This window comes from Cylas formicarius, unplaced genomic scaffold, assembly GCF_029955315.1.
Source record: "Cylas formicarius isolate icCylForm1 unplaced genomic scaffold, icCylForm1.1 PGA_scaffold_12__32_contigs__length_19106922, whole genome shotgun sequence".
Lineage (NCBI taxonomy): Eukaryota > Metazoa > Arthropoda > Insecta > Coleoptera > Brentidae > Cylas > Cylas formicarius.
The window spans coordinates 15714396-15730567 of NW_026844225.1; the positions used below are offsets into that span (position 1 = coordinate 15714396).

A 16172-nucleotide genomic window follows, 5' to 3' on the forward strand; every position below is an offset into this window, starting at 1 on the left:
GAAATCCAAATGAAATTTTTAGTGATCATGCGCTTTGAGCAAATAAAACTTGACAATTTCTTTGGCTTGAAAAATATGGCTGTAAAATAATCCAAAGCCTTTGTTCAAACATTATTAATTTTAAACTGAAATGCTGGTAAAAATTATTTGTCCGAGCTTCGACGGAAACATTCAAAGTTAACCTACCATACAGTGAATAAGAAACCAAAGAAAAATGTCGCTGGAACGAGGAAAAATTTATAGTGTGATGTGATTATGACAGAAACGATGCACACGGGGTAATAGTTCACGAAAGTTTTGTTATGATTGAGAGGGTGCTTGGCAATTCGAATTTGTATTGTGATATTGAAGAGTTGTTCACACAATTAGTTCCGGTGACGCGAATAGGTGTATTTTTAAGAGAAGCCAGTTGCTTGACTGAAGCATGAGTAGTTGGGTTTTATTAACTTGCTCAAATGGTTGGATAACAACCTCTGAATTAAGTTAGAAATGCTTAGAAATTGAAATGTCCAGTGTTGTCATCACCAACACTCTGAAGATGCCGATGTCACGGACGCAACTTTTTCCTGTAACTTCACATTCATACATACAAGAGGGTGGGGGTGGTAATTTGCCCCCTCTAAACAAAAACTCACTGAAAGAACAAAGTCCCCCTGCTGCTTCAACTGCGAGTTCAGCAAACTCCGCTGGTCTTCCCGAATTAAATGTAGGGGCTACTTGTGCCCTCCAATGTTTAGCAAGAAGTGGCACTGTGACAACTCCTATCAAAACTTCACAAGTGTCTTTGACTAATATCAGTGGTGACTGCAAGCCAAGGACTACTTTAGCAACTCCTGAGCAAGTTATGAAATTGTTTATGAATAAATTAACACCTTACGAGCATCATGAAATTTTTAACTATCCGCAGATCTATTTTATAGGAGCTAACGCTAAGAAAAGACCTGGAATTATAGGGAATCCTAACAATTCTGACTATGACAATGACCAAGGGTCTTATATTCACATTCCTCATGATCATGTTGCTTATAGGTATGAAGTACTTAAATGCATTGGAAAAGGTTCATTTGGACAAGTGGTAAAAGCTTATGATCACAAGAATCATATGCATGTGGCACTCAAAATGGTTAGGAATGAGAAGAGGTTCCACAGACAAGCTCAGGAGGAAGTTCGGATTTTAGAGCATCTAAGGAAACAAGACAAAGATAACACTATGAATATAATTCATATGCTCGATTCATTTACATTTAGAAACCACATGTGCATCACTTTTGAGTTACTCTCCATAAACCTGTACGAACTTATAAAAAAAAATAAATTTCAAGGCTTCAGTCTGCAGCTTGTGAGAAAATTCAGTCATTCTTTACTCTTATGTTTGGATGCCCTCAACCGCAACAAGATAATCCATTGTGACATGAAACCCGAAAATGTTCTTCTTAAGCAACAAGGACGTAGCGGTCTTAAAGTGAGTACATACTTCTTTTATTAAACTAATGGGTCGGGTTTATTTTAATTGTCTATATTGCATAGCTTAAATTTGTTACATCATTTTTTTGGTTTGATTTCTGGGTTTATTTATAGTAAAGAATTTAAGAACTGTGTTGTCCAATACTGCCTGTTGCATGTCCCGTTTTTTCTCAGCGTGATTGATGAACTGCTGAATTCTTTCCTAGGTTGTTCAAGAAAAAAAAATGAGTTTTCGCCTTGTCATTAACAACAAAACCAAACAGGCGATAAAAATAGATTTGTTAAACTTAAGGAAGTTTAAAAATGTTTTTTATTTATGGCTACATTTAAATATAGAATTTAAATGTAGACGTCTCTATTTTGATACTATTAGATTTTCATTGAAGATAAAATATTTTGCTTTGTTTTATTTGCTTAGTTTGCCTTGTATAGTGTGTTTTTCCCATCGGATGTTTGTCTTTGACTAGACAAACTTAAAAACTCAAAAAAATTTGGACGTGTTTTTTTTTTTAATTTAAAATTATATCAGAAATCAAAACTCAAAATCGTAGTTTAGAATAGCTTACATCAAAATTCAATATTAACTTAAGATAAATCGCAATTTAAACTTTTTTTGCCTTTATATAACGTTCTGTTTTAAAGTTTCATTTTCAAGCGGCCGGTCATCAGCGTTTCACCAAAATGTTTGCATGTGTTTTATTGTAAAATAAATAGCAAAAATAACAGCGGAAAATATTTTACTTGTCGTCAATGATCAGTAAACTTAATATCAAATTCTTCATCACTCCTATTGTTAGGCATGTTCGGCAACTCCCATAGACTTTGATATAAAGAAAATACAATGTACATGCTGAACTACCATTTAGCACAACATGCTTGATTTTAGATATTTTGGTTCGTTTTTCCCTTATGCTCTTCAGTTGCTCTAAACCCCGACTTATTAATTTTATGAATAAAATAAAATGAAATCATGCTTGTATACATTTTTTCTCTTTATTGCCAGGTAATTGATTTTGGATCGTCATGTTACGAAAATAATAGGGTGTATACCTACATACAGTCGAGATTTTATCGTGCCCCGGAGGTAATATTGGGTGCCAAATATGGCATGCCGATTGACATGTGGTCGTTGGGTTGTATATTAGCCGAATTATTGACCGGATTTCCCCTATTACCTGGCGAAGATGAAGCCGATCAATTAGCTTGCATCATGGAACTTCTGGGATTGCCCCCACAAAAGCTCCTCGACCAATCAAAGCGGGCCAAAAATTTTATCAGTTCTAAAGGGATCCCCAGATACTGCACATGTTCGACTTTAGCTGACGGTTAGTTATTCTGATGAATTTATCGTTGTTTTTTAAAATCTTGATACTAATTAGGTACGGTGGTGTTATCGGGTGGTTTAAGTCGGAGGGGTAAGCCGCGTGGTCCGCCAGGCGGTAAGGATCTCAAACGGGCTCTTAAGGGGTGCGACGATCCCTTGTTTCTGGACTTTATCCAGCGCTGCCTTGAATGGGATCCCGAGCAAAGGATGACTCCCAGTGCTGCCTTACGTCACGCGTGGCTTCGAAGAAGACTTCCGAGGCCACCAAACGAGAAAGATCAAAATAGCGCGGGAGCGTCCAGGAGCACATCTACCGGTCCACGAACCCCCAAAACGCAAGAGGGAGATGCATGACCTGGTAAATACTACTTTTTGTATAAGTGTTGTGTTGAAAGGCATACCATACGACAGTGTAACGTCGCAGCCTTATGGGCTTATTACCGTTGGATACATTTTAGGTGCGGACGTTATGACAGGATCGATGTTTAAATCTTTGCAGTTGACTGTGAAAATATGCTGGATTGTTTTTCCCTCCGCAGGTTTTTTTTTCTCCCCCCAGGTTCGAGGTTAAACGCGAAACATGACAATAATAGTAAAACCGTTTTCAATTTTCGCGACCACAGTGATCGCTTCCACGGGAATAATTATTTCGTATTCGATGGGAGAGGGAATGGAAAAAATATCCGCTGGACTTTCTAATAGTTTTTTCAAACTTTGCCGTAAATATAAAGTCAAATCTCCATTTGAATATCCAAACCCATTAAGTTTACTTCGGTATTTCCCCGCCATCCCCATGGGTTGTAGACGTTGCCAAGTTGACAGAAACTGCGCGAATAAAACGGTCTTATATTTAGGATCTGTCGAGTAATTTGGGACTTTTTTTTATTGTAATTTTGGAGTATTGCACTTTGATGAGTATTTTTTTAAAAAGAGTCTCGATAATCCTTGGATTATTGATTAATAATTCGTAAAGTTGACGATTTTTCACTACTTTTTTTAGGACGATGTGTTTCTAATTATTTATACATTTATTTCACCACGTTTTCATCACGTTTTCGCGATATTTATTATCATTTTCATCGTCATTTTAGGTGTGCAATAAGGAGATATCATTGTGTTTTTTTTTGTAATATTTAAAACTGCCTTTATTTAGGTTATCTACTGAAAAGACTATTAGTTTTCTTTTTAATTAAGACGATTTTTTTTCCAATTTGTATCTGTGTAATATCTACTTAATTGACATAGAAATCGGTTTAAATTTCATTTGTACTTTTATACTGTTTTGGTATCCGCGAGCTTTGCTGAAAACTTCTTGGAGCTTGTTGTAAATATCTACAAATACCTTCCTAATGAACTGCAACCTCGTTAATGCGAACAAGAAAATACAAAAAAAGCATAGGAATGTACAGGGTCGGTTTTCGTATTTTTGCATTAAACTTAAAAAAAAAAGCATATTCGCGTCGCAAGTTATATTACTTAATAGAACTCCCTATATTTTTTTCCAGATTTCTAAAATACTTATGTTGCTGTTATTGCAATAAACCACTTTTGAATTATTTAAGTTTAAAATTTTAAACTTAATTGACGTAATTCGAAAACGGCTTATAAAAGTATGGATTTTTATATTTAATTTTGAAATTTCAAATTTAAATAATTTTTTAAATATTTTTAGAAATTAAGGGTGAAGTATATCTTCCATCATCGGAGAAAAAATATATATATTTATAGGGCCTTCCAGTAAAACAAAATAAGGTACCACTGTACATTAATTCCAACATTTCTAATTCATAAAAAAAATTATTCTAAAAGCAAGCGTTAAGGTATGTTTAGATAAATAAACAGGGCGTTCCGAAATTAATGCAGGACCAAAGTAAACCCTAGTCTCCTATATAAACATATTTCGAGCAACACAATAATTTTTTTGACGCGAAATTTTTTTTAAAACATTTGCCAGTGCCGTCCGTACCAGATTTGTATGGAATAAATTCAAAGAAAAAACGGTGCGCCACTGCCTTTTCCTTAAATGCAATGAAATCCCCATGAAACAAATTTGATCTGTTGATTTTTTTGCACCCTTTTCAGTAGAATAAAAATAAAAAACCATTTCATGATAAAATTATTAAAAATTAATACTCTAAAGTTTCAAACTATTTCTGTAAAGGATTTTGCATCAATAAAGACCTTTGGCTTCTTGAAAGCAATGCATAAAATGTTAATGAAAATCTCGGTTGGTTTGAAAATTATGTAAAAAATATACTTTTTTTCTTAGAATTTCAATACCGTGCATATAGGAAAGGAAATGTTTATATAGGAAACTATATTTTAATTATTGTTGATTAATTAATTCTGCAAAACCCTGTATACAGTATAATAAATGTTCAAGAATACTGCCATTTACCCCAGAGTATTAGGAAAGCAAAGTTTTTTGGATTCTCATACTAGTTGAACATTTTTAAATATGTTATAAGATATAACCAAATAAAAATAAGTTTATAATAAGAGTATTTGATTATTTTTACATTACATTCTTGGAACTTGGTGAAAATGTCAAAAATGACTACAATACAGACTGACATTTTTTAGCATAAACAAACCTTATACATATCACTTGTTTTGGAATTTTGAAAAATTCCTTTTATAAGGTCTTTTTTTAAATTAAAATTTGGTTTACCCAAATGTTTCGAATATACATATATAATGTCATGTAACGTGATGTTAACAATATTTTGGTAATAAAACACTCAATCAATGAAAACACATTTGGAACTTTAAAATGATCGTGTATGTTCAGATTAACGAAGTTGCATTGTACCTACTTTTAAATCCAAAAAAAAATTTTGTTTGTGATAAAACAGTGATATTAGGTACCTAATATCAGTTTAACGTCATTAGAGTGATTTTTCGATCTTTAAGTTTACTTGGAATCTTTGTTTTACGAGATCATTCATATATGTATAACTACCAAACGCGCTATGCTAGTAAGTTACGTCACCGAATATTAACATAGGCAAGAAAGGACACCCTGGTCGTAAATCCCAATACCTGTTTTTCTTTTGCCCGTTCTATATACACCCGAAACTCGTATGCTGGTCGTCACCGAATGTCAAGTAGTCCAAGAGAGACGAGTAACGCTTCGAGCTCCGATGGAGGGTGTTTCTTGTTTTGTTAATGCTCGGCAGTTATGTGTAAAGCCGTTTAAACAATGAGTTGCTCAATGGTCGATAAATATAACAGTGCGAAAACCATATTGGTCAGTATAAATTAGAACGCAACCAATAAACCGATGTATATAAACTAACTGGGAAGGATTAGGATGTTCCCATTATTTTACTAGTGGTAATTAGACGGCGTTTTTGTGATAAGTTATAATTTTAGTTTATACTGATATATATGAGTAGCTTAAAAATAATTTTGAGTCGCCTTGAGTTTTGCTTTCGTTTTTTACTTCTAAAGTATGTGTGTACATATATATAAATGCGTAGTTCTAATGTGTACAAGGTGTTTTAGAAAACTAGTATTTTCTGATTTTTTGTTTGTTTAATATTCGTACTGCCCTTTACGAAAATGTTTGCGTAGGTACCGGACGGATTGATGGAAAGTATCCCCATTTTTTTTTTTTTGCTTTTAGAATTCTTTTTGTATCTAGGGTACTTTTCATTGCCCAATGGTACCGTAAGGATAAACGTGGTGTCAGGGTATCCTAAAAACAGTTCTTTCTTATGTGCAACGACTGTTTACATTGGCCTGACTAGCGAATTTAGGATCGATGTTAAAATAGCAGATTTGTACGGACAATAGTTACGTGGTGTGAATCACTAGCAGTGGTGATCTACTCACAACCCAAAGCAAATTGAAGCCGCATTAAGAGCCAGAAATATTGTTTCCCTCCGAAGAAAGTTCGTTTTTTTTTTTAAATAATTTCTACAATTAACTGTTTTTTTCTTCTGGCTGTGTAAATAGAGTGCCTACTGAAGCAAGCCAATCAATACGTTAGTAAGTTGTCCAAACTGTAATTATTAGAGTTTAATTGTAAATATATTGATTTAGGGGATGTAATTTCGGCACTCTCATTCAAACCTTAATCATTAAAGGCAAACAATGTATTGGACAAAAATACTGTACCTCTTTTTTTTTTAATTGCAGTATTTCGAGCACTTTTCATATGTGTTTTGCTATTATTTCGTTTTATTTTAGATAAGTAAGTTTTTGACTGAAAAAGGACTACTTCCTGAACGCACACATTTTACAAAACTTCCTAAATGTGTTTATTTGAAACAATAAATGTTCGTATCACCTTTAAAAAAAAACGAAGCACCTGTTATACTAATTTGCAGCATAACATTCACTTCACCCGTGATTCGAACATTTTTGTAATGCGTGATTTACGTTGAGAATAAATTCGGCCATTTTTATTCTGTGTACATTTTATGACGCCCACCCACAGACAAATGGTTAACGCAATTGCCGCCAGTTGATGAGCTGTTGTTCTGATTCCGGTCTAAAGGCCTTTGTTGGTTAGCATTGTTTCCTAACGTTTCGCAAGCATAAGTAACAAGCTTGTTCAGAGGTCCATCTCTGCTTAGACCCGAGCTATGACCACAGCCCGCCTACAGAGTTTATTAAAAGCGGTAGTTAAACACTTTTTATATAAAAGTTTTGTGATTTTTTTCTCGATTATTTTCTGAACATAACAGTAAAAGCATGATGGTCGTAAAGATAAATATATCACCAACTTCATAGCACTTATATTTTTACTCATTGTAAAAGTTCTTTGTTTCCCGTTTTCATAAATATATATTTTAGTTTAGCCGTTATTGAAACAATTTTCACTAAACGTTTTCATTGTTTGAATAAAAAAGACTAATTATTTCAAGATTTTTGGTATTCTGAATAACCTATATGATAAACAAATAGTGTTTGTAGGAATTATAATCAGTCTGAGTGACACTATTAATACCAGGGTGTCATCAGAATTTACAATGTTTTAATTTCGAAGGCAACAATGATGGTGATTATTTAGCAAAATTTAATACTTTCAAAAATCCAAATACTGTCCGACCATATATACAGAGTGCTGCACAGGCTTTTATGTAAAACGTCCTTGCGTATCCCCCGTATCCCCTTTAATAATATAAATGAAAACTCTGTACTTTAAAAATATCTGAAACTTTAAAATGAGGTCTATTAAGTTGGGTTCTTCAGTAAATATGTTGACATACAAAAAACTCTGCGTCCCATAATTGCTTCAGTAAATTTTATCTCAAATAGCTGTTTAATTGCGAATTAATTTTCAACGTAAATCGTTATATATAACGGAACTTTTAAATATTAATTTGTTTTCACTTAATTTTAGAATGTCTATTTAGAAAAATTAAATAGTCACTTATTCGGAGAAACGGACGTCTCTGGATAATAAATAAAAAGCAAATATGACATTTTCCTGTTTTTTGCTATTAGTTTTAATTAATTAGTTGTAATAACCATCAACTGCCGACTGCTGCAAAATAGGGCTTGATCTCGTATATAAGTTTAACGAAAATATTCACTATCTTCGTCTTGGATTTTACTTTGATTTTAAACCACCTTTCGCCTGTTTTTATTTTCTTATCGTCGTCGCTATCCTTTAACACTTCACGATGGTTTTTCAAAAGATTTTTGTGGGAAGGAAAATATAAGATTCGACTTTTCAGTTTACACACAAAATTACCCTGCTAAGATTGACTAACTACTGTTTTAACTTCTAGCAAAGATGTGATTGTATGTAGCGTTAAGTCATGTTTATATATCATACTAATAGGATTTAAATACATTTCTCTTTATTATAATGCCGTTGTTTTATTTAATCCGCGTTCTATTTTAACAGTGACGTCATTCAGTGTGTAATAATACGTAATTGGTAATAAAATATGATGAATAAGAAAACCATCAAGTCCAATAGTGAGTTCAAACAGATTGAATTAAGTTCCGGATATATTTGCCCAACATAAACACTTTTTTAGATGTTTTACTCATTGACTCATGTTTTAGTTTACGACAACCTTTTTAACGTTCACAATATATAAATACGTACCTGTAATTAGTGATTTAATTTGTTCCCAGACAAATTTTATAAACTGAAAAGAAAATAATACACCATCGTTATATTTTACTGTTTTTTGCATTTTTTTAACTCGTGTCTACGTAGACAGTAATTTATAAATTTTCTGTTACTTTTGAAAGCGGTGTAAATTACAATTTTTGATGATTGTTTAATACCTCTAAAATTGTTGCAAGTAATAAAATAAAATGGAAAATATTTCATTTAAATACATTTGTACATTAAAAACTACTTACTAGTTCTTAATTTTTGCTTTCTGTTAATTGGTCTACAATTAACTAGCACGTTAATAATATCTAGTCAATAAAGGGCAAGTAAAATAACTTCCATCAGCAAATCTATCAAAAATCAAAAATTTATTGTGTTTTAACGGTGCAAAATATAATAATACACTTTTTTTTTAATACACGAGGTAAATTTAAAGATACATTAAGGCTAATTCGTATCCAGTATCGCTGTCAGTTCCTCAAAGGACTGTCGCAAGGCATCAATGCCCTTTGAGGCGCTATGATACGGTGGATAACAAGTAACCAAGATTCGGAGTTGGTCGTCTTTAATAGTATACCTAAAATTAAAAATATGAAATTAATTAATCAATTTTTTTTTTCAAAAAGACACACCCCACTCCTAGGCCGTCGCGAACTACAGGTCCAAATCCTCCAGCATATATGACTGGCGATGTCAGAGTACTCGTTGAAAGTATAATACGGTTCAAATAGGCATAATCGGGATCATCGAAAATGTTGCACGTCATGTTGGTTTTCTCAGCAAATTTTTTTAAAACATATAAATGCCGATCGAATCCTTGCCCCATGGCAGCCTCCCTTGTAAGCTGACTGTGCGTTCTTGAGCACTCGGCGATCATCATTTTTAGTTCATTTAGTGGCGGTTTTTGTTGAGCGTTGATCGCCAAAGTAAAAGCCTTAGTCGCCATGGTACAAGATCTGACAGTTTCTGTTCTGCCATGCTTAAAAGCAGCCGTACTGCATGATTCGTAGGTGGGCACAAATTTTCCCTGCATTTTATGATAAGCCACCTAAAATTTATATTTTGATAAATAATTATTCCTAGTAGTAATGGATAATTTTAACTTGTATTCCGAGTTGTACGATCGCATCTGGACTAACAGCTTGTTTCTTACAAAGGTTCTTCCCTAGCCGATCCATGATTAAATAATCAAAGTCAAGGCTACTGTAAAAGAGTCTGTATTCCCTTTTCGCATCCTCTATGTGCACCTTTAGTCGGTCACTTAAGTTCATGTCTTAAAAATATATTAACCCGTTGAAAACGATCTCATCTTCTGGTTTTCCAACAAATAAAAATACCTAGTCTTATAATGTTATTAATGTCTTCGTCGTAGGGCCTGGTTTCGGAATGAATTACTGGGTTTTCAATAGAATCTTTGTATATATCCTGCAAATATCGCAATACAGCTACGCCATCGCCCCAAGAATGCTCGAAATTGACAGCCGCCACTCCATCTTTGCTAACTTGTAAAGAGAATGACTTGTCAAACCATCTAAAATTGAAACCGGAGCTGTTTATAAGATTGAAATAAAATTATTTTCTTACCGATTTTCACCGTCGGAATGAAGGAAATTTCTTATAATGGCGTAAGGGTCATCATTAACGTATTCATCATCAAGACAAATATTAAACAATGCGGTGTCGATTAATTTTAAAGTCGCCTGGTTTCCATTTTCAGCCAGTTCATGTCTTACTGTAGCCCACTTGTTTCGTTCTAGAGTTGTTAGAACTCCAATTGGAAATGTATTCTTTGGTATGTCGTCTTCTAAGATATATTTCAGTCTTGCTAAAATCTGTTCAGGCGGTAATATTTGGTTTTCTTTTGAAAGCGCTGTAAATGCATAAATATGACCCTTATGCTGTACTGTAATGTGCCTTCCTTTGCCTTTAACAAGCCTGTCTATATCTGTTTCAGGTATTCTAGTTGAATTGAATAGGTTTGGATACTGACTCATATCTAGGGGATAGGCCTTAAATAAATAGGCTCCATACCACGATAATGATTGGGGAAGCATAGCACAAATATTGCGGAACATTTCAGTATCACTTTTTTGAGGATCGAGATGATAGACTTCAGGTTCCAACCAGTTACTATGTAGCGATTTATAAAATCTTAGGCTGCTAATCACAAGATTTGCTGCTCTTATTAACTGAGTGTTGTACTGCTCCCTTTCATCATTATTCATTACCAACATAGGATTATAATTTATAGGTATTGGTTTCCTGTCTCTTAAATAGTTATCAAACCAAAACTCCGATATATAGCTGGTATGTTTGTTTTGTTTATCAAAATCCCTCAATAATTTTTGCAAATGTTTTCCAACATTGTCCTTAAAATGATTAACATTCGCCTCAGTTTTTCTATAGGCTTCATCTATTAACAGTGGTTTCTGAGCAGCTAAGTACCTTTCGCACGTTAATTCCAGCTTGGGAATTGGAAGTCTTGGTAGAGAAGCTTGGAAATGCATCGTTGGGATTTTACTTCTTTGTATATATTGGTAGTCCCAATAGCACCTTCTCCGTGTTTCGCATAGATTACGTTTATACAAAAAATGCAACCTTCGCATTTGAACGTGCATATTTAAAATGACGATCTTTCAACACCAGCAAACAGGCTATAATTTGTATTAGAGTAATTTAAAATTTACAGATCATTTTCTCTTCCAGAATGCCTTAACACTTATTTGTTTTTCACATTACTTACATATTTTCTTCCAACACAAAAAAGTAAAATTAACTGACTCAAAAATTATTGTCAGGATATGGAGCCACATTTATTTTGCTCACTTTCAAATACGTTCGGCAGTTCCATTGGATGGTTATTCCTGTTAACCTTAATCAGACAGTACCTAAACGTCATGGTACGATTAAGAAGAGGTAAAATCCGACTATTTACATTAGTGTTGTAAATAATCGTTTGAAATTTTAATATACGAATCAATTGCGCTGAAGTCTTAAATCGTCTATGAAAGACGTTACTGATTCTGCCTTTATTCCGTTTTAGGACAGAGATACAATTTTAATTAAAACTTGTAATCTGTTGATTTCTCACGGAAAGACGCGATAGATGCGCAGTAGAAGCGGTAGCGCGACGCAGTTAAAGGTTTAGGGTACCGAATGGTTATTTTGTATTCTGTTAATTGTTGGATTAGATTTTAAAGTAATTCATTGTTAGGCCTTGGATTTGTACTTACCAAAATAGCGAAAATTCAGATAATGGGCGCGAACAGATTAGGATCGCAAACGGTTTTAGGATAGGTTGGCACTATAGGTAGGTACAATTTTTTTTGAAAAAAGACACAGCCAATGCAAAACTTTATTTAATACAGATAAGTAACTAAAGCAAAATTTAATTCTTTGCAAAAATAAACATAGATAGAATTATAACCTATATATAACAGAAAACAAATACTGATCTAAATCGGTCTCACATCAAAAGATGCATCCACTGAAAAGTATGAGTTACCACATTAGATTAGATTCAATTATTTTAAAATATGAAACTTACATGTAGATGACGACCTGTTGTTACTATCTCCTGCTTCATCATTATCTTCACTACTACTCTCATCATCTCCTATTCCATTCTCTTCTTCTTGGCCATCAGCAACGAGGTAGTACTGAAGAGGATTTAACCACAAGTCATCCTATTTAAAAATTGAAACAAACAATATATACCAAACAAAATTAATAGTCAACCCAAAATTTCATACTTTGATGATGTCTGCAATATCATCTGTATATGGATCAACATTATCATTAAACCAACTAAAGAAACTATGTTTCATTGACTCCAAGCGTCTTTTCCTTGTGCCAGTCCTGTTGACGTCCTGATGATTACTACCTAATTGCTGGCCTTCTTTCCAGACGATAGCGGTACTTCTGGAATTGGGGACTTCTAAAAATGTCTATTTATTGGAGAAAAAATATTGTCCCCATAAGGTCTACCCTCTCCAAGATGAAATTCTTTAGTAAGCACTGAGTTCTCAAAGTATGGATTTTCATCAAAATAGAATTTTATAACATGGCCTGACACTATGTCATCAAATTCTTCAACTTCAAGTTTTGTTAAATGATGCAAGCAATCCTCTTCATCAGAGCCTCCAACAAGTCCTCTTAGATCAGGATGGTTCATTATCTATTAATATAAGGACAATGTATATCGGTAATTGCAAAACGAAAGAAAATAAATCAATTTCCCAATGCCAAAATGACTTGAGTATTTGAATGAAAAGGATACAGCTGTAACCCAGAAGTTGGGAATATTGCTGATAATTTGAGTCCGTTTGTCCAAATACGGCGTTCTGATATGGTTATATTTCTGTTCGAGCTGCAAAATTTCTTGACTGGCTTCCTCATTAATTTTATCTAATTCGTTTTGAAGTGAATCTATTTCTTCCAAGGCTTTTTGAGTTTCCACATCGTATTCCGCCACTCTGTCGGAATCAGACAATCTTTTTAATTTTTTACTTGGACTATCGCTGGCCATTTTGTCAGAGTATATACACTTTTTTTTAAAAGCAAACGTTTACAACGGATCGAAGAGCGCTACACTCTAAAATATTAAAAAACCCACGACAAATATATTGGTACGTACGGACCAAGGACTATAAAATTGTAGACCCCCTTTTACTGTCTTTTTTAATTAAGTTACTTTAGACAAATTTAAAAATATTTTTATTATATTATTATACTAGCTTCAACGAAGGATGTACAAAAAAAATTAAAGCGATCACAGATAAGAAAAGATTAAACAGAAACAGAAATGATTAATTGCAAGTGTGGGAGATAGTTTTCTAAGATACTTAACAAATCATTATTAGAGAAAGAATAGACTATATTAATCCAACTCGAAGGACCAAAAATAGCCTGCAAACTCGAGCAGCCACACCATTTTGCAAAACCGCAGATAATTTCCTGTCGGTTTGGTTGCATAACACGTATTGCCATGGGAATCTCAAATTTTGTATGTAAAAGCAGTTCATCAATATCCTTGCTTAATAACTAGAATCAATTCGTTAAATTTAAAGTTAATTTAAAAAATATATATATATATTGGTTATAACCTCTGCATGTAATGAAAAGCATTAAAGTTATTTGCTATACTAAAATGTTGTCCTTTTACAATTGAGTATGGTACTATTAAGAGTAGGCAAAAAATTCGTTTTGGGCTTTTAATAGATGGATCAAATGCGCTTAAGATAAGATAAAACTTCACGTTCGTAATCTGCTGATTTCTCTTGGAAAGACGCGATCGATACGCAGTACCCACAGTAGCGCAACGCAGTTAGGGGTTTAGGGTAGAGAATTGTTTTGTGTTCTGTTATTCATTAGATTTCATTTTAAAGTAATTCGTTGTTAGATTTATGTTTTGTACTTAAATAGATTTTTTTTTTGAAATGTACGTTGCCCGTGTAGTGTGTAGGTTGCCACAAATGTTATTTTTGAAAAAATACACCGCTAATGCAAAACTTTATTCCTTTCAGATAAGTACTTCTTTACAAAAATAAACTTATATAGAATTATAACCTGTACATAACAGGAAACAAATACTTATCTAAATTGCACTCACATCAAAATATCCAGCCACTGAAAAGTATAAGTTGCACTTTATACACATATTTCAGTTATTTTAAAACACAAAACTTACGCGTAGATGATGATCTGTTGTTGCTCTCACCCACTTCATCTTTATATTTCACTATTATTCTCATCACCTCCTATTCCATTCACTTCTTCTTCACTATGAGCAACGAGGTAGTACTTAAGTGGACTTAACCACAAGTCATCCTATTTAAAAATTTAAACCAAAAATATATATACTAAAAAAAATAAAGTTAACCCAAAACTACATACTTTGATGATGAATGCAATATCATCTGTGTGTGGATCAACATTATTATTAAACCAACTAAAGAAACTATGATTCATTGATTTTAAGCGTCGTTTTCTTGACTTGTTCACTTCCTGATGATGAAAGCCCAATTGCTGTCCGTTCCAGATGATTGTTCTACTTCTGGAATAGGGAACTTCTGAAAATGTAATTTTTTGGGCAAATATTTTGGGAAATATTGTGGTCATAGGTTTACCCTTGCGGAGATGGAGTTCTTTAGTAAGACAAATATTCTCAAAGTACGGATTTTCATCAAAATAGAATTTTATAACATCTCCTGACACTTCCTTATTAAATTCTTCAAGTAGTGAAACAAATCAATTTCCTCATGCCAGAATCACTTGAGCATTTGAATAAAAAGGATACAGCTGTAAACCAGAAGTTGGGAATATTGCTGATAATTTGGACCCGTTTGTGCAAATACGGCGTTCTGATGTGGTTATGTTTCTGTTGGAGCTGCAAAATTTCTTGACTGGCATCCTCATTAATTTTATCCAACTCCCTTTGAAGTGAATCTATTTCTTCCACGGCGTTTTGAATTTCCACGTTAAATCCAGCCACTTTGTGGGAATTAGACAATCTTCTTAACTTTTTACTAGGACTATGGCTGGCCATTTTGTCAAAATACAATTTTCTTTTTTAAAAGCAAACTTTTAAAATGAATGGAAGATGGACTACGTTCTAGAACATTTAAAAACCCACCACAGGATAAAATTGCCAACAGCTTTTATTGTATTTTTTGTTATTAACTTATTTAAAAAAAATAAAAATATTTGTTAAGGTTGTCACAATATTATTATACTGCCGACGATGTAGCGTAGCATAGTTTCTACGAAGGATATACAAAAAAAGGAAAGCGAACACAGATCAGAAAAAATTTTAAACAGAAATATTTAATTGCATGTGTGGGAGACGGTTTTCAAAAATACCTAACAAATCACTATCAGTTAAAGGCCTGTGAGCGAAGAAGAGCTACACACTTTTGCACAACTGCAAAAATTCCTGTTGTTCTGGTTGCATAATACATATTATCATCGGAAAGTCATACCTTATTCTAGCGGAACAACTGTAACGAGTCCATTAAATTATATATATATATATATATATATATATATATATATATATATATATATATATATATATATATATATATATATATATATATATATATATATATATATATATATATATATATATATATATATATATATATATATATATATATATATATATATTGGATATAACCTCTACTTTTAATAAAAAGTTGTTGTTAGTTATAAAAAAGAGCCATCGCAATTTTTCTGTAGGGTATTTTCAACAGAGTGTTCTAATAAGTATTAAAAATATTTTTCTTTTCTAAAACAATG

The 16172-nt window shown here is 33.0% G+C and overlaps 3 protein-coding genes and 1 long non-coding RNA gene across 5 annotated transcripts; 1 reads left to right on the forward strand and 3 right to left on the reverse strand.

Annotated features, from left to right (window-relative positions):
- The first annotated feature begins 34 nt into the window (after nucleotides 1–34).
- LOC132708622 (dual specificity tyrosine-phosphorylation-regulated kinase 2-like) lies at nucleotides 35–8875 on the forward strand. The gene is made up of 3 exons (XM_060681059.1): nucleotides 35–1462; nucleotides 2468–2789; nucleotides 2844–8875. Exons 1-3 carry the CDS (start codon nucleotides 506–508, stop codon nucleotides 3140–3142), a joined length of 1578 nt encoding a protein of 525 aa, XP_060537042.1. The 5' UTR covers nucleotides 35–505; the 3' UTR covers nucleotides 3143–8875.
- Nucleotides 8876–9228: 353 nt separating this feature from the next.
- Nucleotides 9229–11872, reverse strand: LOC132708664 (carnitine O-palmitoyltransferase 2, mitochondrial). Its single transcript, XM_060681134.1, has 6 exons — nucleotides 11617–11872; nucleotides 10458–11527; nucleotides 10211–10404; nucleotides 9977–10146; nucleotides 9506–9921; nucleotides 9229–9450 (listed from the first exon to the last, which is right to left on the reverse strand). Exons 2-6 carry the CDS (start codon nucleotides 11489–11491, stop codon nucleotides 9321–9323), a joined length of 1944 nt encoding a protein of 647 aa, XP_060537117.1. The 5' UTR covers nucleotides 11492–11527; nucleotides 11617–11872; the 3' UTR covers nucleotides 9229–9320.
- Nucleotides 11873–12219: 347 nt separating this feature from the next.
- Nucleotides 12220–13781, reverse strand: LOC132708853 (protein SET-like). Its single transcript, XM_060681489.1, has 5 exons — nucleotides 13153–13781; nucleotides 12861–13050; nucleotides 12626–12810; nucleotides 12421–12559; nucleotides 12220–12360 (listed from the first exon to the last, which is right to left on the reverse strand). The coding sequence occupies exons 1-5, from the start codon at nucleotides 13399–13401 to the stop codon at nucleotides 12329–12331; spliced, it is 795 nt and encodes a 264-aa protein (XP_060537472.1). The 5' UTR covers nucleotides 13402–13781; the 3' UTR covers nucleotides 12220–12328.
- A 586-nt stretch (nucleotides 13782–14367) lies between these two features.
- LOC132695563 (uncharacterized) lies at nucleotides 14368–15855 on the reverse strand. 2 transcript variants are annotated; one of them, XR_009617853.1, is made up of 4 exons: nucleotides 15002–15855; nucleotides 14769–14944; nucleotides 14563–14702; nucleotides 14368–14501 (listed from the first exon to the last, which is right to left on the reverse strand). It is a non-coding gene; the product is annotated as an uncharacterized LOC132695563 (long non-coding RNA). The 2 variants fall into 2 exon arrangements; XR_009617852.1 differs by having other exon boundaries at nucleotides 14769–15855.
- Nucleotides 15856–16172: the final 317 nt, after the last annotated feature.